Source organism: Musca domestica, unplaced genomic scaffold, assembly GCF_030504385.1.
Source record: "Musca domestica strain aabys unplaced genomic scaffold, Musca_domestica.polishedcontigs.V.1.1 22, whole genome shotgun sequence".
Classification (NCBI taxonomy): Eukaryota; Metazoa; Arthropoda; class Insecta; order Diptera; family Muscidae; genus Musca; species Musca domestica.
In genome coordinates, this window is record NW_026712262.1 from 10,120,905 (window position 1) to 10,148,097 (window position 27,193).

The window sequence follows — 27,193 nt, forward strand, 5'->3', positions numbered from 1 at the left end:
AGCTGACTCAAGTGTGTACTAAGATTGGTCATCTTCTGTGTTTCTTGTGAAGAGTTATTATATGGTTAAAAAATCGAACTTAAATCTGTTTCAGGGCTCTTTCCGAAACCTAGGTATTCCCTGCCTTACCCCCTGGTAAACATTACCATCGTTCTCCACTAATAAACAAACGTTGTTTTTATAAAAACAACAATAAAGGGATAAAGCCAGACCATTTTGCAACAACAAAATACTACGGTATCCCGAACAAACAAGCCACACTGTTCTATTAATAGACAAGGCACGGTCGACGAAGGGGTTTTTGTTGTAACAGACAAAACCAACTTACATGGTTATGCTACTTCGTTCAGGCTGAACGAAAGCATAACAAGTGGAGAAAGATGTAAATGTTTATAAGTGCGGTTGTAAGATTTAGAAGACTTTCCAAGAGAATTTTAGTTTTATTTAATTCTTTGGTTCCTCTTCTATTGAGCTTACGATCTCGTCACTTGGGTAAAAAAATGTTTTTTGTCATAGAAGTTATTTTTAAAATAACTTCTGGGGAGAATATCCCAGACAAAAACAAGGGAACTGATGAGGATTGGTAGCTCTTTCCGAAACCTAGGTATTCCCTGCCTTACCCCCTGGTAAACATTACCATCGTTCTCCACTAATAAACAAACGTTGTTTTTATAAAAACAACAATAAAGGGATAAAGCCAGACCATTTTGCAACAACAAAATACTACTAAATACTCCACCTTGGAAAGGAGGGTATATTAACTTTATCATTCCGTTTGTAACATCCTTAAATATTCGTCTTAGACCCCATCATGATACAGCCCACATTATTTGACGTAGATCGCCAAAATTTAGCAGAGCTATTTGCATTGTATCTAGGATGGTTGGTATTGAAAATGAGATATATCGGTCCACGTTCTGGTATAGTCCCCATATAACGGTACCTCCCGATATTCGGAATTATGTCACATTTTTTCACGGATTTGTCTGGAAATTGGTATTTGTAGGTCATAGGCCCTGAGCGTGTGGCAGAACATTGCATGTATAGGCCCACGTTGTGGTATAGCCCTCATATAAAGGTACCTTCCGATATTCGGTATTTTGATGGTATTTGCCACATTTTTTCACTGATTTGTCTAAAAATTGGTATTTGTGGGTCATAATGGGTCCTAGTTCGTGTGGCGAAACATTGTAATTATAGGTCCACGTTTTGGTGTAGCCCCCATATAACGGTACCTCCCGATATTCGACATTTTAATGGTTTTTGCCACATTTCTTCTAATGTTTCTTTTACCCTTAGGTGGAGGGTATTAAAAGTTTGGCCCGGCCGAACTTAATGTTTTTTACTTGTTTTTAATTCATTTGTGCTCGTTGGATGAAGAAATTTGTATAAACACAGAGGAAAACAATACATTCCCATGATCCGAGACGACTGATGTATTTGTGTCTGCCTTCCAGGCAGTCGAAAGTTTTTTTCGTGATTCCCAATCTCATGATGTAAGCCCAAGTCATCCAAATCATGGAATCAAAGGATTTTCTCTAGATGACGCGTTTTAATTTTACTCACAACAAAAATTGACCATTTCCTTAAAGTATTCATGGACTTCACTTAAAGAATTCAATACAATCTCAAGGGAATAATTTCTTTAACAAGAATAATAAACAACTTATTCTCTTCATAACTGAAACAAGTTAAAAAGCAGTTGAATACCATCCACCATTTGGAACGAATTTGGAAATTTTCAAAAATAAAATCCTTAAAACATTCTGTTAAAATTTTAAAATACTGAATATAGCCGTTATCCTACATGGACATTGTTTGTCATAAGTCATTACCATATTTAAATTCGAAACTTGAAATAAACGGTGAATAATGCAGCTAAAATCATCAAAATATCGTATATAGGGAGGTAGCGTTATATCGGAGCTGTGCGAAGAACTGAACCAGCATAGACAATTTTCTGCCATAGGCTGTAGCATCCATGACGAACTTCAAATACGCGTCTGGGGAACTTCAAATACGCCGTGGGAATTGTACTTATACTCGTCAAAATACCGAATATAGGGAGGTACTGGAATGTGGGGCGTATACGAAGACCTGGACTAGCATAGACAATTTTCTGTCACAGACTGTAGTTCCCCTTACGAGCTCTAAATACGTAATTTGAAACAATTCCGGTGAATAATGACATTAAAATCATCAAAATACCGAATATCGGGAGGCACCGTTATATGGGGGCTATACAAAGACGTGGACCTGCACAGACAATTTTCTGTCTTAGGCTGTAGTATCCATTACGAACTTCAAATACCAAATTTTAAACAATTCCGGTTAATAATGTCGCTAAAATCATCAAAATACCGAATATCGGGAAGAACCATTATATGGGGGCTATACGAACACGTGGACCTGCACAGATAGTTTTCTGTCTTAGGCTATAGTATCCATTTCGAACTTCAAATACCAAATTTGAAACAATTCCGGTGATTAATGTCGCTAAAATCATTAAAATACCGAATATCGGGAGGTACCGTTATATGGGACTATATGAAAACGTAGACCTACATGGCCCATTTACGAACTTAACCTGCCTACTAGAAAAATAAATATGTGTGCAAAATTTTAGCATTCTATCTCAATTCGTTCGAAAGATAGCGTGATTACAACAGACAGACAGACGGACATGTCTAAATCGACTTAGAATTTTACGCTGATCAAGAATATATATACTTTGTTGGGTCTGACATGAATATTTCGAGCAGTTACAAACGGAATGGTGGAGCGTATAAAAAGATCCGAACTATTAATTGATAGGAAAATATTAAACAAGAAAAAATGTTACTCACTTTAATATGAAATCTTACATTAGATACAATATGTTGATGATCAAAAAAATAACAAAAAGCATGAAGAAAAAAATTAACTGGCCTCTCCCACGTATAATTACAATAAGAGAATATAATTTTAAGAGACTGTATACTTGTGACTTACTTTCATGTGTGCTGGCTCCCACCACGAAGTTCTTTCGATGTATATGGCTACATTAAATCATAGATGCACAAAACAGTACGTTTGCGGTGATCTCAGTCGTTGATGAGACTTCAACGAATGTAGACATGCGTGGGGGATGCATGCATTGTTGTGCCGTTAACATTAAGAAAACAAATTATAGAAATAACTTTTGTAGTAAAAATATAAATATATTAAACTTATATTTAATGTTTTTTTAAACAATTTTGCTAAAATAAAGTATGTTTCTTGTTAGAAAAGGTCTAGAAGAAAGAAGGGAGATATTTTTAAGTGCATTTTTGTTTCTCTCACACACACAAGCGCAAGTTGCATTTTTTGCATCTATGCATTAAATGGATAATAATGTGAAAGAGAACTGCAATGCGAACTGTTGTTCGTTCGCTCATCAACATAAATGTTGCTAAATGTTTAGCAACATATCACCTGCAACACGCTTGAAATTTATAGCCTGTTCCACGATGTGGTGTCATGTGGTGTCCGTTGGAATTGCAATTTTCGAATTTCGGAAAATGGAAAGTTGTGCTGAATTGTGCTAGGTTTGTGCTCAATTGTGCCGAAATTTTTTTTCGAAATTCGAAAAAATTTCTGAGATATTCGAAAAAAGATTTTTTTCGAAAAAATCTGAGAGAATTGCAATTTTCGAATTTCGAAAAAATTAAAGTTGTGCTGAGTCGTACTCGGTTTGTGCCGTTAAAATTTTTTCGATATCTCTTACCAATTTCGAAAAAAACGATAATTTCGAAAGTATGACAGAATTGCAATTTTCGAATTTCTAGAAAATTTAAGTTGTGCTGGGTCGCGCTTGATTTGTGCTAACTTGTGCCGTTTATTTTTTCTCAATATTTTCAACCGTTTTCAAGATATGGCAATTTCGAAAAAACCAGTATTTTTCAGAAAAATTGCTGTAATTTTTGTAAAAATTCAAATATCGAGATGCGGTAAATTGTGCTGAGTTGTGCTCACTTAGCACAATTTTTCGTCCATACATAACGAATTTCCACCTTTACTCGTTACTCGCTAAAAATTAAAAAAATGATTAACTTTTGTAATATGTGGAATTTTTGAAATCTGCAAGTTGTGCTGAATTGTGCTCACCTAGCACAATTTTTCGTCCATACATTGGAAATTTGTATCTCTACTCGTTACTCGTTAAAATCGTAAAAATCAAAATCGCATATTTAGAAACAAGATATCGAAAAACTAAAAGTTGTGCTGATTTGTGCTAACCTAGCACAATTTTTCGTCCATACATTGGAAATTTGTATCTCTACTCGTTACTCGTTAAAATCGTAAAAATCAAAATCGCATATTTAGAAACAAGATATCGAAAAACTAAAACTAAACTAAAACTAAAAAACAAAAATTACAGCAATTTTTCGTTATATATGTATTTTATCCAATTTTAACTAGTAACGAGTGGAAATACAAATTCTCAATGTATGGACGAAAAATTGTGCTAGGTTAGCGCAACTCAGCACAATTTACCGCATTTCGATATTTGAATTTTTACAAAAATTACAGCAATTTTTCGTTATATATACATTTTTTCCAATTTTAACTAGTAACGAGTGGAAATACAAATTTTCAATGTATGGACGAAAAATTGTGCTAGGTTAGCACAAATCAGCACAACTTTTAGTTTTTCGATATCTTGTTTCTTAATATGCGATTTTGATTTTTACGATTTTAACGAGTAACGAGTAGAGATACAAATTTCCAATGTATGGACGAAAAATTGTGCTAGTGGAGCACAATTCAGCACAACTTGCAGATTTCAAAAATTCCACATATTACAAAAGTTATTAATTTTTTTAATTTTTAGCGAGTAACGAGTAAAGGTGGAAATTCGTTATGTATGGACGAAAAATTGTGCTAAGTGAGCACAACTCAGCACAATTTACCGCATCTCGATATTTGAATTTTTACAAAAATTACAGCAATTTTTCTGAAAAATACTGGTTTATTCGAAATTGCCATATCTTGAAAACGGTTGAAAATATTGAGAAAAAATAAACGGCACAAGTTAGCACAAATCAAGCGCGACCCAGCACAACTTTAATTTTTTCGAAATTCGAAAATTGCAATTCTGACATATTTTTGAAATTATCGTTTTTTTCGAAATTGGTAAGAGATATGAAAAAATTTTAACGGCACAAATGGGCACAAACCGAGTACGACTCAGCACAACTTTAATTTTTTCGAAATTCGAAAATTGCAATTCTCTCAGATTTTTTCGAAAAAAAATCTTTTTTCGCATATCTCAGAAATTTTTTCGAATTTCGAAAAAAAATTTCGGCACAATTGAGCACAAACCTAGCACAATTCAGCACAACTTTCCTTTTTTCGAAATTCGAAAATTGCAATTCCAACGGACACCACATTGTTCCACGATATCGAAAGAAAATTTGTGCGAACGAAAGCTAGTCATTCACTTTCGTATCAGAATGCGTTCAAATAACATCCGTTCGTTCTTTCGCATAGACTTACTTGACTCAGTGTTGCTAAATATACCTTTGAAAAAATTAATCGCGAAATTATGAAAAGCGCCAAAATGACAGATTTAAACGCGAAAAAGCTGCAAAAAATGCAACCATACGTAAGCTGGCTCTGCCTGAACTGACAGTTCAGTTGTAAACAAAAAAATTGTAAAAAAACAAACAAAATAACTTTCCGAGATTCCCAGTAATTGTGTTTAATTTATTTGTGTTTAAAAAAAACTATTTCTGTTGCCCTATATTTTATGGATGATGTGAAAAAGCCTCCTGCTTCCAAATATTGACAGGGTTATAAAAACCCATATCATATTCGAGATTCGCCTTCCATTAGTAGAACTTCAGCAGAATGATTTATTCAACTTGATTCCCGTACCCATGCTGCTATCCGGTCGATTTATTTCCATATCATTGAAACCACCTATATTGGCAGCCAACCTCCATCGGGAGCAGTTCATATTGCTAACAGCAGAAGCAATGCAGATGCATATATACCACAAATGACATTTTTAATGGTAATAACCACGCGAAGTTTAGCAAGGGCGATCGGTCACATGAATGCCAAGTGAGCTCCCTATTGAATAAATATTCAGAAGCTTGTGACTTGCAGTCAACCATCCATCACAAAACTTGAAGACAAATGACCCAAAAGAATCAATGGATGTTTACTTTAGCCAATTTAACTGAATTGTCGTTTGTTTGTGGCACAAAAATTACACACCTGGAAGTGCAAGGGGCTGGAACGTTAGAGATTGGGCCAGATTACAAAAACAAAACAATAATGTCTACACCATATCTCAGACTTATGCCACTGGATTACATAATATTATCCAATAGCCTGGTCTGGTTCAACACCAGCTGCGTAAAACCAGTGAAATCGGAAGCTTTCAACAACTAATGAAATCGACAGCCATTTACCATCATACCACCAGCTATCTAGCTCTTTATGTTGGATTTGGAATAGCCATATAAATCACAGTCAAGTTTCGCCACTACACAGCTTCCAAAAACATCAACCCAACATCTAAACCCCGGCAGTCAGTATCATTATCATACGTCATTGACCAGACAGTTTCTTGAACGTTCGCCGTTCAACGTGGGGGAGAATATTCAAAAGAACATATTTTTTGCATATACATTTTCTGCTTTTGTTGAATAGTTTTATTCTTTTTTAATATGTAACTGACCTATATAATTATTGTTTATTTTAAGCAGGTCAATAACCTAAACAAAGAAACACATCGATTGGTTTCACATTGCATGGGTTATTGGCTGAAGTAAATTAAGCTTTATTTACATTTACCAGCGACCCAATGGATTTTTGTGTATGTTCGTATCGGCTATTCTTTTCAGACATCCTGCAGCAAGATGTGGGGCGAACGTCGTACCATATGTTAACATATTCAACATGTTATATTCGAGTTCTTGTATGGGGTGTTTCTCCATACGATTAGCTGATATTTGCGATCCTTTTGTAGGTAGTCTAAAACGCAACAACATTGCAAACAGATCTCCTTGAATTCTGGGACCTAATTGCAAAATATCATTGAGTGACCACCCATGTAATGACTTGCAAGACGCGTCGAACACAAACCTAAGCTTTGTTGTTCTGCTATTTGTGTTCTGGATGTAGTAATGATCACCACGCACCTCTCTTGGTTGTATTTTCGTCATATGTCCAAGATCGTCGTACTCCTTCATAAATTGAGCATATGAAGACTTGCATTCTTAGATAAGCGACGCTCCAATGCAAAGAATCTGGAGGCTGCAAAAATTTAAGGATTCGGATATTGTTCATAAAAGATGCTATATTTTTGCGCAACAGTGTTGTTTGTTACATTACCGGTGGCTGCATAAATAACATCATAAAAAAATGATGTACATATTAGACACATATGCACACACACATGCACATATATGCAGCCACTGGTAAATTCCCTTTAGAAAAAAAGAGTAGTACCGCAGTGCTGCTCGAGTACTCGCCAAGCGATACCGACCACTCGCTCTTCATTTCCCCGTTAACGGTAAGAGCTGCTGACTTTTACACTGGACTGTCGTGTGAAAATCAGTACTCGCGTTTGCAGCGCTTTGTGAGGGGTGAGCGACTGCTGAATTTTGCATCAGTCGCCATTGAAAAAAGTAACTGAACATACTGCACGAACGTAATTATTCGCATTGCCATTGCGAATAATTAAAAGAACGAAAGACAGATTTTGTTTTCATTCAGCTATTTTTATTTCAAAACAATATTAAATTACAAAATAGAATTTAAGTAAAATATATAATTTCAAAAAAAGGCAGGAGACACGTATTTTGTTAGCGCCCTTTTTTGTCTTCCCAGTAACGTTTCTAAACTTAGAGGTACGTCAAGTCCTTCTTCTTTTAGAATTGTCAACAGTTTTTCAACACAATTTTTAGTTGGTTTGGTATCGATGTACCACATTTTAAGTTTATCTGTAAACTTGGAAGTTTGCACAATATTTAAAAAATCTTCTGCTGTATTATTTTCGCAGGTGACGCTGCTTTCACAAATATTTTTTTCCACTTCTTCTACTTTTTCCACATTAAATAGTATTTGTTCATAAATAGCTTTTTATTTTAATACTCTGCGTTCAAAGGTACGCTTTTTAATTTTTTACATACACTTTCTTTTCTTTTTCACTTAAAACAAATATTTTACTTGCAAGTCCACACAATGCACAAAACACAAATCACAAATAAGCATAATCAGATGCTGACAGTGTTACCAATATATGCGATTATAAAAAAACTGTGCAGCACTTGCGAGTAGTCAAGCAGTACTCGCCGCCTACAACCATTGATACTACTGACTTTTACATAAGTGTAGCACCACTCGCAGTTCATCAATACCTCCACTGTTTTCTGCAGGGTTCCAATGCTGAATTCAAATAAATAAGCATCGTCACCAGCCAAAACAGGTTTGCTGTGACGATGCAAATTGGAGTTAGAACAGTTCAGTCTCGAATTTAAAAGCGCGTACGCAAGTTTCCCCCCCGAAGTGAACAGTGCCCAAAAACAGAGAAAAAAAAACAAAGTGTCAAAAAAAACATCATACAAAAAACATAAAACATTGTACAAAAAAAGTAAAAATTAATTGAACAAAAAAAAAAACCTAAAACTAAACAAAAATTGTGAACGAAACAAATTGATTTTTAAAAATAGAAATAAAACAATACGAAAAAACATAAATAAAAACAACATCTTTTAATTAAAGAAAAAATAAAAAAAAGTGAAATAAGAAACAGATATCTTCTCAGGACCGTCTGAAAACGGTAATCGCACCACAAAACGACCATACTCATTCACTGTTGTATTTTGGTTGAAACGATTTTCACACTGTTCTTCAGCTATTGTCAACTTCTGATCCACCCTAGCTAAGAAATCTTCAATATAGGAAGCTCTTTGCATATTCGAATTTCTTGTGATGGAATAAGATTAAAGCAGGACTCTGCTCCAAGTAGTACGTCAATTCTTGTCGTTTGATTAAAGCGGGGATCTGCTAGCTTGATGTTTTCAGGAATTGGTCATAATGTAATGTCGATGCCAGTGCTTATTTGCGGTGACACTATTTTTGGTAACACAAAAGCTTCTAGACGTGTTCTGAATTTGCTTGTCAGCGACTGAAGTTCCACGCTGACTCTATTGTTTGTTCTTGATCTTCCGCCAACGCCATCGATACAGGAAGATACTTGAATGGGTTCGATACCCAACCTCTGCACAAGTCGTTCTGACACAAGATAAATCTGTGAGTCGGAATCCAGAATTGCCTTGAACTCATAGGTTCTTCCATTATTGGCCTTGAAAGCAACCCGTGCGGTAGCAAGTATGTCAATTCGCCGATGCCACTATTAGGGGTCTCTTAGCTGACACTACTGCTGACTGGTTTTCAGCTTGTGACCTCGTGGAAATATAAAAAAGTGTATTGTGTTTTTGTTGATACTTTCTGCACATCCCATTTGTACATGTTTTGCTTTATCCTTAAAGCAATTCAAACACATCTTTTTTCTAGAAACCCATTTCTGTCTTTCGGACTCTGTCATTGCCAAGGACTGCTTGCAATAATATAGGGGGTGATTACCGTTGCACATACGGTTCGTTGTTGAATCAACCGAAGCTGCTGGTATATCGTTTGGAGTTCTTTGATATCCACAATCGACTGCTCATAGTCTTGTCCATCCTCTTTGTTAGGATGTGGGTTAAGGGTGAATCCTATTCTTTCGGTTTTATTCCAGGACCCCCAGTGCCAATAACGATTCATGAACACTGTCGTAATTCGCCTCAGTTAACTCGAGGTGCCTCATGAACTTCTCGGCTTCCCCAGTCACGTTGGACTTGAGATACCACATTTTTTGCTATTGTGGCAAGATCTGCTCGTTGATCATGTTCCAGATTATTCTGGCTCTTGAAATTTGCTGCTTTTTTGCGAAAGTAGTTTCCTCCTTTCACCAGTAAAAGTGTCAAATACCTTACCACTGGTGGGGAAGTTTGATTGATTCTGGCCAGGATTACGTCGGGGTCACTAAAATAAATGTTTATTAATGTAAAGAAAGGTAGATATACACAACACTTGAATTGTGTATGTTTACAATTTCTTGCAATCTACAAAGAATATTTATTTTTGCTTGCTATTTACACATTTTGGATGTCACTAAAACTAGCATTAAATGTAAAGTAAGCATAATTTACTTGAGCCAATAATGTATGCAATGTGAAACCAAACATTTCTTTTTTATTTAGGTTATTGGCCTGCTTAAAATAAACAATAATTGTATATGCTGTTATATGCTGGCATATAATAAAACTATTAAATAAAATACTAAAAAAGGATACTTGAAAACGGTTTTAAAATTGTCAATAAACTGAATCAAACTGACATACGCAAAAAATAAGAATTAAGACCTTTCTGTAATCTAATATTTCTTAACGAAATATTTCAATAAACACAAAATATACGTGTGAAATTAGTAGTTACTTTCTTCAAATGCCCATTTTTGGCGACTGCCTTTATATCGAAGTATTCTAATTAATTGACCGATACTACAAATGTTTCGCAGGTAACGTTTGCTTCTAGAGTAATATTCTAACAAGAATTTGCAGCGTTTATATTAAAGAAATATTTTTAAAGAAAGCAAATTGCTTTTATTATTACAGTTTGTTTTTTTTTGTGAAATTCAATTGTCAGAATGTCTTTATAGTTTCTATAACAACAACGTTGTTATTATAAAATGTCAGTTGTTGTAGCTGGTGTATACTCCTTATAAATACACCTTGGGTGTATATATAGGAAAGGCAACACATTCTTTAAACTTTCTGCAAGATTTTGACATTGAATTTTTTATCTATTGCTGTCAACCAGACTACTGACGCTTATGATACAATAGGTTTAATTACGCTTCTATACAGCCAGAAAGCATTTTTAAATTCAGTGTCACAAATGGGTCCGAACTACCATAAATCCGCTAGGAAATCGTTAACATACCGAATATCCAAAAATACCATCCGCGGTAGACCTCGTTACGAACTCTTAACATCAAATTTGTAAAAAAATGAGCTATTCGAAAAAATGGATCGATAAACCTCATTTTCAATACTAACCGACCTATCGTGATTTTAACAGACAGATGGACATCTTTAAGTCGACTAAAAATTTCAAACTGGTTATGAATATATATACTTGGTGAGCTCTACGATGAATATTTAGAGGTGTTTCAAACTGAATGACCAATTTTATATGGTGGAGATATAGAAAATATTCAACTGTGTTGATAATGTTAAAATTTTCAGATAAAGCAGAAAACATTAATGAATAGTATACAATTTATAAAGCCAAATTAAATAAAGGAAATGCAATTAGTTCTTTTGCTTATATCAATACACAGTAAATGTGATTTGGTTCAAAATCTATTCAAAAATAAAAAAAAGTATAAATGTATCATGAATAAAGCTGTGTGATCGGGTTGATTTGTGTTCGTAATTCTGAGAACAAATAAAGATGTTCGAAACTATCGGATAAGTCATGTTTCCATTTAAACTCTTCCAAGTGTGGAGAAGAGCATCGCATTTTTTATAATACTTCATCTTAACCTGTTCAAATGTTATGAAAAAGGTTGTTTCAAGATTTATTTGAACTCGTGCAAAAGAACCAGTGAAATAATTACCTACGTGTAACCACTTCCAAATGTATTTATCAGGTATATATTCCTATGCGTGCTTTTATGGTTTATACCGAATGAATTATATAGGCATAACTTCAGATTTATTGACTTTTTAGTAGGATTCGTTATTAAAGTTCGTGCAAACTTTTAAAATTTTACTTTCGTTTCGAATTAAAATATTATATTTGTTATGGTAGAAAAGTTGTAAAAACATGAGTAAAACATTTTCAAAACTCTGGAATTAACACTTAAGATTTAATATTTAAATTTAGTATCGATTTTGCATCAATACGCGTTTAGTTATTTCCTGTTCACTATTAAAGGACACAACTGCTAAGAGCAGCGTTAGAGGTAAGCTTTGAGTGACCAGCGATCCCGAACCCTTTAATTCTCCAGTATTACAATTGTTAGAATTGCAAGATTCACAGTAGTCACTATCATCTTTTTCACATGTAACTTGAGATGCGCAGCCACGAGTGACTATGCCATCATCCGAGAGCGTCGATACACAACTATCGTTTACTACATAGATAGGACATATAAGAGGATTATTTGGATTGGAAATACAATCCTTGTCAGCGACTGAATTGCAGATATGACAGGATCGTCTATTGGTTGGGAAAATCTATGTAAAGAAATTGCAATTTATGAGAATGAATTGGAAAGTGTATTTTAAGAAATGTTATTACCTCATTGTTACATTTGGAGCCAGAGCAGACTACACACGTACCAGCAGCCACGCATGACTGTTCATCTTCGCTTAAACTGCTGAGACAACCTCTGATAGTATGCCCATCAGAATTGATGTGAGTCATGCACTGGCTTTTTGGTGCCAAGCAAGTTTGAGTGGTATTTATGTGTGTAGGGTTCTGACTGCAGCTTGGAGTCTTGCTGGAGTCGCAGACAAGACACTCACTTTCAGTGGGTAAACGTGATAATTCATTACATTCTAGACCTTCGCATTTATGCAGTTTGTTTTGAGCCTCCCATTGTGCCAAATCACTCGCATTTTGTGCAGAGGCGCAGCCTAGCAAATCAACCTTGCCGCTTTCATATTTAGCAAAACAGTAGTCCTGTTTGCTATAAATTTCACAATATTGTCCTGTACTACTGGTGCATGAAGTTCCGGTGCATGTGTGACACTTCAAGCGATCAAGAGGGAACACAAATTTGTTGCAATTGGCATTTGAGCAACTGACGCACTCACTGTTTTCGGATTCATTGCATTCGTTTTGAACCCTCAATTCTTTATCATCTAAGCATGAGCGTATAACACGTTGATCTAGCATTGCAACCATACACTTTTTGTAACATATTCTTGAAGCAAAACCAGAACCACTTGGATTTATTGTGCAGAGCGAATCTTTGAAGGAATCGCAGAATGCACATTCAACATAATCTTCTATACTCCATGCCACATTGCACTCGTTCGACTTGCACTTGAAACATAAATCTGGATTCTGACGACAGTATAAGTCTCTGTAATCTTCAACATCATCCGAACATCCACGTCGATCAACTTCCCCATTGGATTTGAAAACAGTCATACAGTCTTGATTATAATTTCGACTGGAGCACGTTTTCGTTGAACCAAGAGAATTAAGACATTGTTGCCCTTCACATGTAAAACAGCGAAGAGGGAGAGATTGCCAAACGCCATGGTAGCCGTCGTCCACTTGGTTAACTAAATCAATTGAATTACATTCAGAGCTGAAGCATGATCGACAGGTGGAACTATCTCCCGAGTCACAATAGAGATTACTACTGCAACCACGAACTGTTACATTTCCCTTTAGAGCTGTTATGCAGGATTCGGACTCACTCACTATTGGACAAGGTGATTTTGACGTTGGGAATGATTCACAATTGGATTCTTCCTCTGATGTGCACGTGAAGCATTGTTGACGATTGACGGGGAATATCTTTAGGTACAAAATATTATTAATAAACGGTGACTTTTTGTTTAAACGTACACTTACATCTCGATTACACCCATCCCCACTGCAAACTCCGCAGTTTTCATCGTTACCTAAAACACAAGCAGTAAACTCATCATCTGGTAAATCCGCCAAACAACCTCTCTCCGTGTGGCCACCTGCGTTTTTAAAAGATAATAAAATCAATGCGTACATAAAGGTAACCCACCACCATACTTACTTTCAGTTAATATCGAGAAACATCCAGTATAGGGCAGCATGTTGCATGACTTGAAGGATGCAATTTCTACTGGGTTGACAGCACAGGATATGTCTTCACCTGAATCGCATATAGCACATTTTTGTGCTTTCGAAATAGTGTCGAGTGAATTGCAATTGGGGCCATTGCACACGGAAACTCGTTTAGTTTTAATTATATTTTCCAACGGCTGGTTGCGGAATGAGCTCACGCATCCCATTTCAGATATGCTGTTTGTGTTGTCAAATTTAATAAAGCATTGATCAAATTCTTTGTATAGTGGACATAATTGAATAACTGGTTCCACGCAGTTCTCTCCCTCGCAAGTGTAACATGTAAAACGTTTTTCTGGAACATTGTCCACATTGCATTTTTCCCCAGTACAAGCTTTGCATGTTGCATCGTTGCCAGATGAGCATTCAAGTTGATCGGAAAGTTCTTTGTCGTTCAAACACGTCCGTATTAAATCGTAAGATGGGTTATGAGAACTATCCGAAGGATACAGGGCTGTCATGCAGCCATCTTGGCATTTTCTAACTTTATGGTCTGGGCTTAAGGGTTTAAATATGCAATCGAGATTTTTGTTAGAGTCGCAATAAATACATTCGGTGAATTCTGATTGGGACTTCGCAGAATTACATTCATTTGATTTGCAACTTAAACATTTGTCTTCATTTGCATCACAGTATGTTCCGTATTCACTTTCGACTATATCTGCGCAACCACGTCGAACAACTTTACCACTGTTATCGAAAACAGTCATACAGTCCTGTTCATTATTTAAATCGCAGAAAAGAGACTTTGTGGTTTCAGAAGAATTACATTCTGATCCTGTGCATTCAAGGCAAGTCAATGGAAGGTCTTGCCACTTTCCATAATTGTCGTCTTGTTTCTTAGCCAAATTTATTGTATTACATCCTTCACCGGAACATTTGATACATTTTCTGGGGTTTGTTGCGTCACATACCAAGGAAGAACTACATCCGCGATAAGTAAAACCGTTGCGGAATACAGTCACGCAAGTGTCATCGTTATTATGTAGTGGACATAAGCCAAGGTTATCGGGGGCATTCTCGCAACTAGGATCAATTGAGGAATCACAAATGTGGCACTTAAGTCGGTCTTCGGGGAAGATCTTGCTATTGCATTTATCTCCAATGCACTTTTCGCAGACCTTCGATGTACCATCTAAGCAGGTCATGAATTCTTCATCATATAAATTAGACAAGCAACCGCGTTCGGTTTCACCATCTGGTAAAACACGAGAGTAGCATTCCGTGAAAGGCAAGGCTGCGCATGTCGTATAGCCTGTAATTTCAGATGGATTGACAGCGCAGTTTTTATCAGTACGCGAGTTGCATAGATTACAAACATGAGCAGTAGGCAAGCTATTGATGTGGTTACAAGTCGGACCCTCACAAATGTGAAGACGCTTTTGTTTCAGCAAATTATCTGCATCTTCATTGCTAAATTCACTGCGACAACCTAGAGCAACAATGGATTGTTTTTCGTCAAAGAGAACGTAACACTTGTCATCAGGGCGATATGTTGGACATTGCTGGATTTTAGGATCCTGACAAGAATCGCCTTCACAGATGTAGCAACTATATCTCGTCTGAGGCATATCGATGGTATTGCATTTTTCAGTTTCACATACTTGACAGTAGTCCTTGTTGCCAGCTGCACAACTATCCCTGTCGTCAATATCCATATCATCGTAGCAAGATCTTACTAGACCATACGATGGATTGGCCTCCTGATATAGTGGATACAGAGCTGACATACAATATTTGTAGCATTTTCGGGTTTTTTCTATACTACCGATATTATTAGAACAGTCTGGACCAGAGTCGGTATCACAGACCAAGCATTCGATGTACTCGTCCAAACTATTAGCAACGTTGCAGCCATTCGAATTACAAGCCATACAATTGCCTGGATTGGCTTCGCAATATGATCCCTGATCTTCTTCCACCACGTCACTGCAACCTCTCTGAATGACTTTGCCATCATTGCTGAATACTGTCATACAATTTTGGAAGGGATTGTTTAAACATGATCGGAAATCTCCCTTACTGAAACATTCCTCTTCTCCTTTGCAGGAGTAGCAGGTGATTGGCAAGTCTTGCCACCGCCCAGGTTCACCATTCTCACTGTTTCTTTCTAAATTTACGGTATTGCAACCGTCGGTGTCACAAGTTCGACATGTGCGTTTATTCTCGGGATCATCACATTTCATTGTAGATGAGCATCCTCTAGTAGTAATACCATTTCGGAAATTCGTTACACAAGAGTCGTTTTCGTCATATAGAGGACAAACTTTATTGTTATCCGGGGATGAAGCACAAAGTGGATCTATAGCCGAACTACATTGTTGACATTTCCTGCGATTTGTGGGATATATATCAATTTCATTGCATTTGTCTCCCACACAAGTTTCACACAAATTATCAGTGCCCATTAGACAGCCGAAAAATATATCATTTTGAAGCGATCCCAAACAACCACGTTCGGTATGACCATCTAAAAATTGTTTTGTTAACTTTTTTTAAGCACTACGTATTACAATTACACTTACAGTTATTAACACGAGTTACGCATTCGGTGTATGGTAATGAAGAGCAGCGTTCCATATTTCCAACCAAATTGGGATTAGTAGCACAGAGGGAATTATTTTCTGAAGAACATACGGAACAATACTTAGGCGAAGGAATGGAATGTGGGGAGTTGCATCCCTTTTCGTTGCATAGTAACATTTTCTTTTGTTTTAGCAGTTCAGTCACAACTTCCGCTTCAAATTCACTACGACATCCCATGCTAATAATAGAGTTTTCTTCGTTGAAAAGAATATAGCATTGATCGTTAGGGTGATACGCATTACATTGTTTAATGTCCATATCTTCGCAATCATTATCGAGACATGTATAGCATTCGAAGCGATCCTCGGGAAAACTCATTGTATTACATCGTGATCCGCTGCAAGCTTTGCAGAACTGTTTTTGATCATTGGAGCAAGCATCTCTATCATCTAAATCCAAATCATCCAAACATGTACGAGCTAATTCATAAGCAGGATCACTACTACTTGATCGGGGGTACAATGCTACCATGCAATCGCCGTGACACTTACGTGTCCTAATCTTTTTCTCGTCGAATGCTGTAGAACAATTTGCATCTAATGCAGAATCACAAAAGTAACAATCTGTGAAGTCATCCAAAGAATTACCGGTGTTACACCCATTCGATTTACAGTTTAAGCAGCGGTCTGGATATTGATCGCAGAAATCACCGTGGGAAATACTGATTGTGTCACTACATCCACGCTTTTCTACGGAGCCATTAAGTCCGAAGACAGTGGTACAAGTTTGTAAATTGTTGCCTTCGCATACGTTTATTATACCATTTCCGTCAGCACATTCCAGCCCTTCGCAGGCATAGCAATTAAGTGGCAATCCTTGCCATTTTCCTGGTGTTCCCACGGACAATCCCAACAAATTAACTGTGTTGCAATTATCGGTCGCATTACATATTCGACAAGTTTCCCGACTGCTAGTGTCACAAGTGAAATCTGATGCGCAACCTCGTAGAGTACGATCCCCTTCTAGTTTAGTAACACAGCTGTCATTCTCCCGGTATAGCACACATGTTTGAGCGAATTGGATGGCGTTGTCCTCGCAAGCAGAAAAAAGTGAGGAGTCACACTGAATACAACTTCGGCGCTCTTCGGGGAAGATTGCGCTGTTACAATCATTTGAACTGCAAATTTTACATTTTGTGCTGACGCCACTGGTGCAATCGTTAAATAATTCTTCATCCACATCTGAGAGACATCCTCGACGTGTAACACCGTCTGCGAAAGAGATGTTAAACAGATTATTATTAGCGATATCCACAATTTATTAATATTACCTTCGTCAACAGCCATATAACATTCTGTGTTAGGGTATAAATGACAGACGGTGGCTGTTGTCGTTGAAGGACTTGAGGCACAGTCCGGGTCATTGTCGGAACTGCACCATCTGCACGATGGAGGTTGTGGTAAGTTAAGAACATCGTTACAATTATCTCCTTCACACAATAATAAATTGCGACGATTCGACGATATGAATGAGTTATCCAAGTCGCTAGCGCATCCCATACCTTGTATATTGCTTTCCTCATCGAACAACGTAAAGCATTTATCGTTTTCACGATAAGATGTGCATTGAGCGGAAATGTATTCCTCACATTCATTTCCGTGGCATACGTTGCATTTAAGCCGCGTCTCTGGAACTATGACGTTATTGCACTTGTCTTCGCTGCAAGATTTACAATTGGCTCTAATGCCCGACTGACATTGTTCACGGTCATCCAAATCGAGATCATCTAGACAACTTCTAGACAATTCATACGCTGGGTTATCTTCGTTGGTACGTGGATATAATGCTGTCATACAGTTCTTGTGACAAGAACGAGTATGTGTTTTAGTTTCAGGATAGAAAATACAGTCGGAATCTACGCTGCCGTCACAGAAAATACAGTCGACATAATCGTTGATGCTGATGGCTGTATTGCATCCACTGGATTTGCAGAACTTGCACAGTGAAGGATTTTTGTCGCAGTAACTAAGTCTTTCGCTATTGTAAATAACATCGGAGCAACCGCGTTGTATCACTGTACCATTAGCAGCGAATACAGTTGCGCAATTTTGTTTGTTGTTATTTTCGCACTTTCCAATTACTCCTAAACTTAAAGTTTGGCATTCCCAACCTTCACAGCTATAACAGTTAATTGGGACACCTTGCCATTTTCCGGGATATCCGATGTTGCTGCTAGCCAAATCAACCACGTTGCAATTGTCCGATTCAAAGCATTGGCGACAATATTGTTTGTCGTCATCATTACATTGAAATTCTGTGCTGCAACCCCGGTATGTATGACCATTTACTAATTTTGTTGTGCAAAATTGATCACTATCATAAATAGGGCAGACTGATGCAGAATCCGGCAAACTTTCACATTCTGGGTCATCTTTGGTGTTACAACGGTGGCAACGACGACGGTCTGGAGGGAAAACCTAAATGAACCACAAGTACTATGAGATATATGCTTCAATATTGTAGGATTTGCAAATAATTTTTTACTAATTGACCAGTTCAGTCCAATAAATATATGTTAACGAAAATGATTAGCAGAGTAAGCAATCCTAGTTAATTTTAAGATACCTAAAAGTAAAATTAAATAAACTAATATTTTTGTCCTGGGGAGATTTATTTCACAAGCAGGCATTTCAAATAACTTTGAATATAATTAATTTTAACCAGTAAGGAAAAGTCAAAAGTCGGTCGTGCCGACTATACGATACCCTACACCATTATGCCTATTTAGTAGAATTCCCGTAACAAAATAATTTATTTAAAGTAGATCATACCACCTATCAACATTTGGATTTAGAGCAGTTATAGTTTGGTTTCAGGGAGTCATATCCAATTCTGAATCGATTTTCGCTAAATTTGACGGAGACATATCAAAATCTTAGCCGATCTCGATAAAATTCGGCGAATGCATTTCCAAGCTCTATAAGATATCTGGTATTAAATATCATTGTTGTCGAATGCATATTACGAATGTGAGGGACTTAAATGCCAAATAGGATGAAACATATATATGGAAGCTATAACTATATCTGAACCGATTTTCTCCAAATTTGATGCACTTGCTTCTAGACTTAATTCAGTCGGATGTACTAAAATTCAGGATTTTTACACAGATTTTGGCCATTTGGTGCACAATTGATTTAAGTATATATCCAAATTTGAACTGATCTTGATAAAATTTGGCAGAGGTATTTCTGGGCTGTATCTGATATATTGTACCAAATAACATTGTTATCGAATTCATATTACGAATGTGAGGGACGTAAACACCAAATCGGATGAAACATATATATGGGAGCTATGGATATATCTGAACCAATTTACACCAAACTTAAGCAGTGCATTTGTTCACAAGAATACATGGATGGACGGTCGGATGGACTGACATGCATAAATCGAATCAGAAAGTGATTCTATGACGATATGGGTCTATCTCGCTTCCTTCTCCATGTTACAAGCAAATGCACAAAGATATAATACCTTTACCACTATGTGGGTTAGGGTATAAAAAGTACAAAATTTGGTTTAAAACGGCATTGACAACGTACAGTGCTTTGCTAGACATAGTCAATTGTAAGCAATTTTTATAAAATAAACCTTCAACAAAGCATAACTTGTAGAACTTTAAGACATATACAATTCCTGGTACTAGAAAAACTACAATTGTGCGCAAATGCAAAGCTGTATTGAATATGTTACATGTATGGGAGCTTTACCTATATCTGAATCGATTTGGTCCACACTAGGTAGACTCGAAAAAGGATAGGATATATTATACATATTGTGTCCATGGGGCCTTAAATATCAAATCGGATGAAACTTCAATTTCAATAGGATTAGCCATTGAGACGAAGAAGTAAAATATGCAAGATTTTCAATATGAAATAAATAAAAATAAATTAAATGGAATAATGGCCTAAATCGACTCAGAATTCGATTTTATGGATATCACTATAACGAACCATGGGACTATCGCGTATCGTAAAAAAACAAGTTAAGTCCTTTAAATAACCTCCATAATTTGGAAAGCAACACTTTTGAATATAAAATTATCAGTTCCGAGATCTAGTATCATAATGAACTATTTTTGGCTTATAAAAATAAATGGATAGACATGCCTAATGCGGCTCAGAATGCGATTTTATGGAGATCACTAAAATGAACCATGGGTTTATCACGTGCCCATTGTCATATTAAAAAAAAACTAGTTAAATCCCTTAAATAGCCCCCACCATGTGGAAAGTACCTTTTTTCCTACCTCCCGTTATTCTAATTTTAATAATTTGAGTCGCAGTTTTGAATGGAATTGTTTAAAATTTTGGTAATAGAAGATTGTGATGTATACCACTTTTTATGACAGAACATTAGCTATACAGCGTTAAATTTAGCGGAACATAGAAAATCCTTGGAAAATTACCTGTATATTACACCGATCACTCTCACAGGTACTGCATTTGTTGTAATTTCCGCTGAGACAACTAATCATGTCAGAATAGCTAAGACTGGTTACACACCCACGTTCCGTTGAACCATCGTTATTAATTTTAGTATAGCATTGAGTATTTGGTCTAGAAGTACATTGAGTAATTGATGGCACATTTTGTGGCATTAAAGCACAATCGGGGTCATCATTTGAATTACATTCGGCACACATGGTTGTTTTGGGTATATTTTCGTAACCATTGCAGTTATTTGAGTTGCAAGTATATAAACGATGAATGTTGTTTGATACAAAACTATCGTCTAAATCACTGACACAACCCATTTGTACGACGTCACTTTTATCATCAAAGAGAATAAAACACTGGTCTTTTGGTTTATATTTGGGGCAATAACCGACATTCGCATCTACACAATTCTCACCAATACAAGCGTAGCAGGAAAGTCGAGACTCGGGAATAATTTCAACATTGCAAGCGGAGCCAGAACAAGATTTGCACTCGCTATCTAACCCAGATGCGCAAACATCCTGGTCGGATATGTCTTTGTCGTCCAAACATGATCGTACAACTCCATAAACTGAGCTATTTGCAATTGGATACAAAGCTGTCATACAGGCACCATTGCATTTTCGTCGTCTTGCCACAACTTCGGGATTGAGGGCGCATTTGTTATTGCTTTCTGAATCACAATAAATGCAATCGTTATATTCGAATAGAGAGGTGGCGTTATTACATAAATTAGAATTGCAGTTAAAGCAGTTTTCGTGGTTGACGTCGCAATAAGGACCTTGTTCTTCTTCAACAGAGCCGCTACATCCTCGTTTAATAACTTCACCGTTGTTGTTGAAAACCGTCATACAATGTTCTTTGCCATTGCAAATCTCTTGAGAATACCCCGTTTTACATTCGTCCACATTGGAACATGTCAAGCAAGTCAGTGGTAGATTTTGCCATACTCCAGGTTTCGCGTCAGACTTGCGCATTAAGTTGACCGTATTACAATCGTTTCCATCACATTTCTGGCAATTAGTCGGATCAGACTCGTCGCATGGAATTTGAGAACTACAACCACGTACCGTGAATCCATTATCATCAATAATGGTTACACAGCTGTCATTTGGAATGTATCTCAAACACACTTCCGACGAGTCTGGCATAGTTTCACATGTCGTGGAGTCAGCTGACGAACAAATATGGCAAGTTGTGCGACCATTGGGATATATCTAAATAAAATACAGTTATAAATTAATGGCTTGAGGAAATAATTATCAGGAATATGGCAACGTTTTTCTACCATGTTATTGCACTTGTCGCCAACGCAGGACAGGCATTCCACATCGTTTTTGTTGTACAAACAGTTGTAAAACTCTTCGTTTTCCAAATTTGAGAGACATCCACGTTCAGTGTGACCGCCTGCAGGGCAAGAAAAAATAAACATATTACAAATAATTGTGTCATATGGGTAGACGAACTTACTCTGTAAAATGCGGGAGTAACAGTGGGAATAAGGCAGTGAATTGCATGTCGTATACGACACAACATGTTCTGGATTGGTTGAACATTCGGTATCTGACAAGGAATTGCACAAAGTACAGGACTGCGACTGTGGTAAATTATCAATGTGGTTACAATTATCATCGTCACACAACCATAAAAGTTTTGCTGTCACAAGAGTCACTACTTCTGAAGGATCGTATTTGCTCTTACAGCCTAGTTCGATAACGGAACCACTCTCATCGAACTGCACGAAGCACTGATCGTTGTTCATAACCGATCGGCATAACTGAGCTTGAGCATTTTGGCATTCATTTCCTATACATTGATAGCAAGACTTATGCAAACCCACTTGGTCTTTGTTGCAGTTTTCCTCTGAACAAGATTTACATTGGGGATCCTCTTTGGCCTCACAGCTTAGGCGGTCATCTAAATTTTTATCATCCAGGCAAGTTCGCATAAGCTCATATACTGGGACGTCGTCTTTGGTGCGCGGATAAAGTGCTGTCATACAACCCCCTTGGCATTTCCGTGTACGTGTTATGTTATTTGCATTAAAAGTACATTCAACATCACTCTGGCTATCACAAAAAATGCAATTTATATAATCAAGTTCTTTCTTTGCAGTGTTACAACCCGTAGATTTACAGTCGTAACATACATTTCCAGCCTCCGTACAAACATGATCAACAATGTCGCTACATCCACGTTGAATTACATTACCTTCGGTGTTGAAAACCACAGTGCATGTTTGATGAATGTTATTTGTGCAAACGTTCAAGTTTCCGATGGATTGTTGACATTCTTCGGTGCCGTTGCAGTGATAACATGTTAACGGGAGGTCAGCGAATACTCCTACTTTTCCAATGTCCTCATTGGCTAAATTTATATCATTGCATCCAAATTCAGAACACTGTCGACAGTTCTTTCTATTGAGTCCATCGCAATTTAGTTCTGTAGCACAATCGCGGCGTGTTACGCCATCAACCCATTGTGTGACACAGGCATCATTCTTAACAAAAAGTGGACACGGTTGAACGGAATTAGGCTCACCTTCACAATTGACATCGATTAACGAATTACAACGGTGGCATTGTTGTCTGCTGGATGGATATATGTTTTTGTTGCATTCATTTTCAGCACAGATTCTGCAATTGGAATCGGGATCGCCAGTGTTACAGGCAACGAATATTTCAGTGGGCAAGTTGTAAATGCACCCACGTTCAGTATGACCATCTGTAAAAAAGCAAATAAAGAAGGGCTATAGGCGGCTGAACCGACCTTGCAATATCCAACACCAATACATACAAAGAAAGATTTTGATATACCACATGTAAGGAGTAACTATGTTTACTAACCATCAACGGCCGGACTGTGGTATATACGCCGACCCTCTCGCTTTTGGGCGGGATTTCAATAGTTTTTCTTTTAACTGGTTACAGTTAAATATCTATTTGGCTACTAACATAAAGGACTCTTTATTCAGCGAAAATAATGTTGTAATTAGTTTAAGGCTTTTGGTGAGATTTTCTCATCTCATATCTGGGGACGTGTCAAAAAAAATTAAAAAAATATACCCATACAAATACTTTTGTATAACATTTTGATAGAGGAAGATATACTGTGACACATATTATGAAATTTCATAGTTCAAAATTATTATTTATCTACGTATATCCCAGTGTACACTTGATTTAACTTTTAAAATGATTTTTAAAATATGATATACACACAATAATACCCTGTAATAAACATAACTTTTCCAGCATTCGACGACTGAGTTTAATAACATCTCTTACATTTTTCGAGATATAGTCACATTATTGTTGTAAAGATAATAAAGTAATTAAGACAATCCAATATACAATTTCTAAGCTTCTGTCTGCCAAAAATTAGGTAAATATGTTAATGGAATAGATTAATTTAGAAGATATGACATCCAGAAAATAATTGTTAAAAACGGCCTGAATCGATTAGGTATGGTATGAGATAAGTCTAACGCCCATTTTTTGTACCAGTTTAAACTTATAATACCCTCCTCACATAGTGGTGTAAAACTAAAGCCATTTAGAGTGTATTTTAGATATTTTCTACAATGGTACTTACCATCGCGTATTCGAGTATAGCATTCTGTGTATGGATAGTTCTGGCACCTATCTTTGGTAGTTACTTGGGATGGGTCCGTAGCACATCTCACATCATTTTCCGAATTACAAGCATAACAAAATCTGGCTTCAGGAAGTTTATCGTATTCATTACAATTATCGCCGTCACAAATAAAGTATTGCTTGATATCGGCTAAGATGTCAGTGATTGTTAATTCACTGCGACATCCCATTTTGACAACACTGTGGGTAACATTATCGAAATACATGTAACATTGATCGTCTGCGGCATAACCTTCGCACGGTTTTGACACTTGGGCATTACAGTTATTACCTTCGCAGTGATTACAGGAAAGACGACCAGTCTCTGGTAAAATTGCAGTATTGCACTTTTCGTCAGAACAGACTAGACAGTTATTCTCTTCAGTGCAACTTTCCCTATTGTCTGGTTCAATGTCTTCCAAACAAGTCCGTACAAAATCGTAAACTTTTGGATTGGATTTGCGAGGATAAAGAGAGGAAATACAACCGAGGGTGCATTTTCTTGTAGATGTAACGGCATCGGGATTAAATAAACATTGGGAGTTATTTGAAGCATCGCAGTACAGACACAATTGATTAGTAAATGGGTCTGTCATATCGTTACAACCATTCGATTTGCAATTAAAACAAAGATCTGGATTATCATTGCAATGCGAAAGGTATTCTTCTAAAACAAGGTTTTCACAGCCACGACGAATAACTTCTCCTTTGATATTAAAAATCGTCATACAGTCCTGGTAAGGATCACCTTCACATTTTCTGGGATTACGGACACCGGTTTTGCACTCGTCTCCAACACATGTGTTGCAGTTGAGAGGTAGGTCCTGGAAGACACCATATATTTCTTCTACACGTTTCATTAAATTGGCTGTATTACAATTATTTCCAACACATATTTCACAGCCCTTTGAGTCCTCTACGCACGTGAACTCTGATCGACAACCACGTTTTGTTACGCCATTTTCGTAGCTAGCAACACAAGCATCATTGTCACTGTACGAGGGACATACCGAAGAGGTGGCAGGAGAAGTGTGACAAGCTGCATCAGAATTCGAGTTGCATCGATGGCAACGCAGACGATCCTCAGGAATAATCTGAAAGTAAGAACATAGCGATGAGTTTTATGCCTTATAACGAATTAGGAAACATTTATTACCTCTTCATTGCAGTTGTTGCCCTCGCAGATCTGGCATTTGTCATCTGAGCCGATTAAGCAGTTGTAGAATTCATCCCCTACTAAATCTGAAAGACATCCGCGCTCCGTGGCTATTCCATTTATACGTTGGTAGCATTGAGTGTAGGGCATTGTAATACATTTTTTCGGGGCGGTTATTGCCGCTGGATTTGTAGCGCACGCCTCAGCATTCACGGACGAACAATTGCTGCATTCAAAAGTTTTGGGTAAATGTTCAAATCCATTACAATTCATCCCATCACAAATGTACAAAGCTTTTTGCTTTACAAGATCTATAACTGCTTCTTCGGAATCGAAGTCTGACAAGCAACCCAGTTCGATTGCGTCATTGTTACCCTCCTCAAAACGCATAAAACAATGATCGTCTTCTTTATACTTGGGACACTCTTCACGAACGGGATCCTCACAATCATCGCCGGAACAGCGGTAACACGAATGCCTTACTTCGGGCATAATATTGACGTTACAATGAGGTTGATTACATGTATGACACATACGATCATTTCCATTTAAGCATGCTTTTTGATCATCAATGTCGCGATCATTTAAGCAGGACCTCACCAAACTGTAGCTGGGGTTGTCAGTCTTACTTGTAGGATAAAGAGCTGTCATGCAATTTCCAAAACATAAGGTTCTTGCAATGATATCGGCAGGGTTTAATGCACAGTTCTTGTCCAAACTTGAGTCGCAAGCCACACACTCTATGAATCCGTCCATAGATGTTGCCTCATTACAGGCAGAAGATGAACAAGTAGGGCATCTGTCTGGGTTTTTGCTGCAGTAGCTGCCGTTTTGAGAGGAAATAATTTTATCGCTACATCCTCTCTGATTTACTATCCCTTTTTCACTGAAAACTATTACACATGTTTGGTCATCATTATTCTCACATTTTTGGATGACACCGTTGCCAAGCGCACATTCATCTTCACTATCGCAAGTGTAGCAATTAATGGGACCGTCATGCCAAATATTAGACCGCACGTTGGTTGAGTTTACTGAAATATTATAGTCGGTATAAATATTTTAGCGAAGATGATGAAATGTTATTGATGGGTGAAACATAGCAACAATTGTGGCTATTACCAGAAAATGGTTTTGGAAATCGTACTCTTCAAGATGAAGTTTGAATGGGGATATCTATATTAAGGTGAATATGTGAGCAGTAAACAATAGTGAAGGTTATTTTTTTTAATGCAAAATGTTGGTTTTTTGTGCTTATCAACTTTATTTTCACTATAATATCTCTGCCCCTATTCGATTATAGATATAAAAACAATTGTCTATCTATTAATAGTTAAAACAATTAATTGCCAGTCGATAATTTATACTACTGAATACACCATGTAAACATTCTATTGATAACTATAAGACTTAACAATGTAAACAAAGAATTTTTTTAGTTATAA

General features: G+C 37.0%; 2 protein-coding genes across 5 annotated transcripts in view; one reads left to right on the top strand and one right to left on the bottom strand.

Annotated features, from left to right (window-relative positions):
- The window catches only part of LOC101897258 (protein unc-119 homolog), a 200,389-nt gene that overhangs the window by 88,207 nt on the left and 84,989 nt on the right, over positions 1 to 27,193 (top strand). The window lies entirely within an intron of this gene.
- Positions 8,729 to 27,193, bottom strand: part of LOC101892423 (uncharacterized) — a 36,307-nt gene continuing 17,842 nt past the window's right edge. Inside the window, exons 2-12 of the mRNA XM_005192162.4 lie at positions 25,749 to 26,782; positions 24,552 to 25,686; positions 22,428 to 23,681; positions 22,246 to 22,364; positions 20,927 to 22,174; positions 17,783 to 18,929; positions 16,452 to 17,723; positions 13,856 to 16,396; positions 13,678 to 13,793; positions 12,388 to 13,620; positions 8,729 to 12,323 (exon numbers count right to left, since the gene is read on the bottom strand). Of these exons, the coding sequence (XP_005192219.2) occupies positions 11,967 to 12,323; positions 12,388 to 13,620; positions 13,678 to 13,793; positions 13,856 to 16,396; positions 16,452 to 17,723; positions 17,783 to 18,929; positions 20,927 to 22,174; positions 22,246 to 22,364; positions 22,428 to 23,681; positions 24,552 to 25,686; positions 25,749 to 26,782 (11,456 nt within the window). The 3' untranslated portion in view covers positions 8,729 to 11,966. The remainder of the gene's footprint in view (positions 12,324 to 12,387; positions 13,621 to 13,677; positions 13,794 to 13,855; positions 16,397 to 16,451; positions 17,724 to 17,782; positions 18,930 to 20,926; positions 22,175 to 22,245; positions 22,365 to 22,427; positions 23,682 to 24,551; positions 25,687 to 25,748; positions 26,783 to 27,193) is intronic.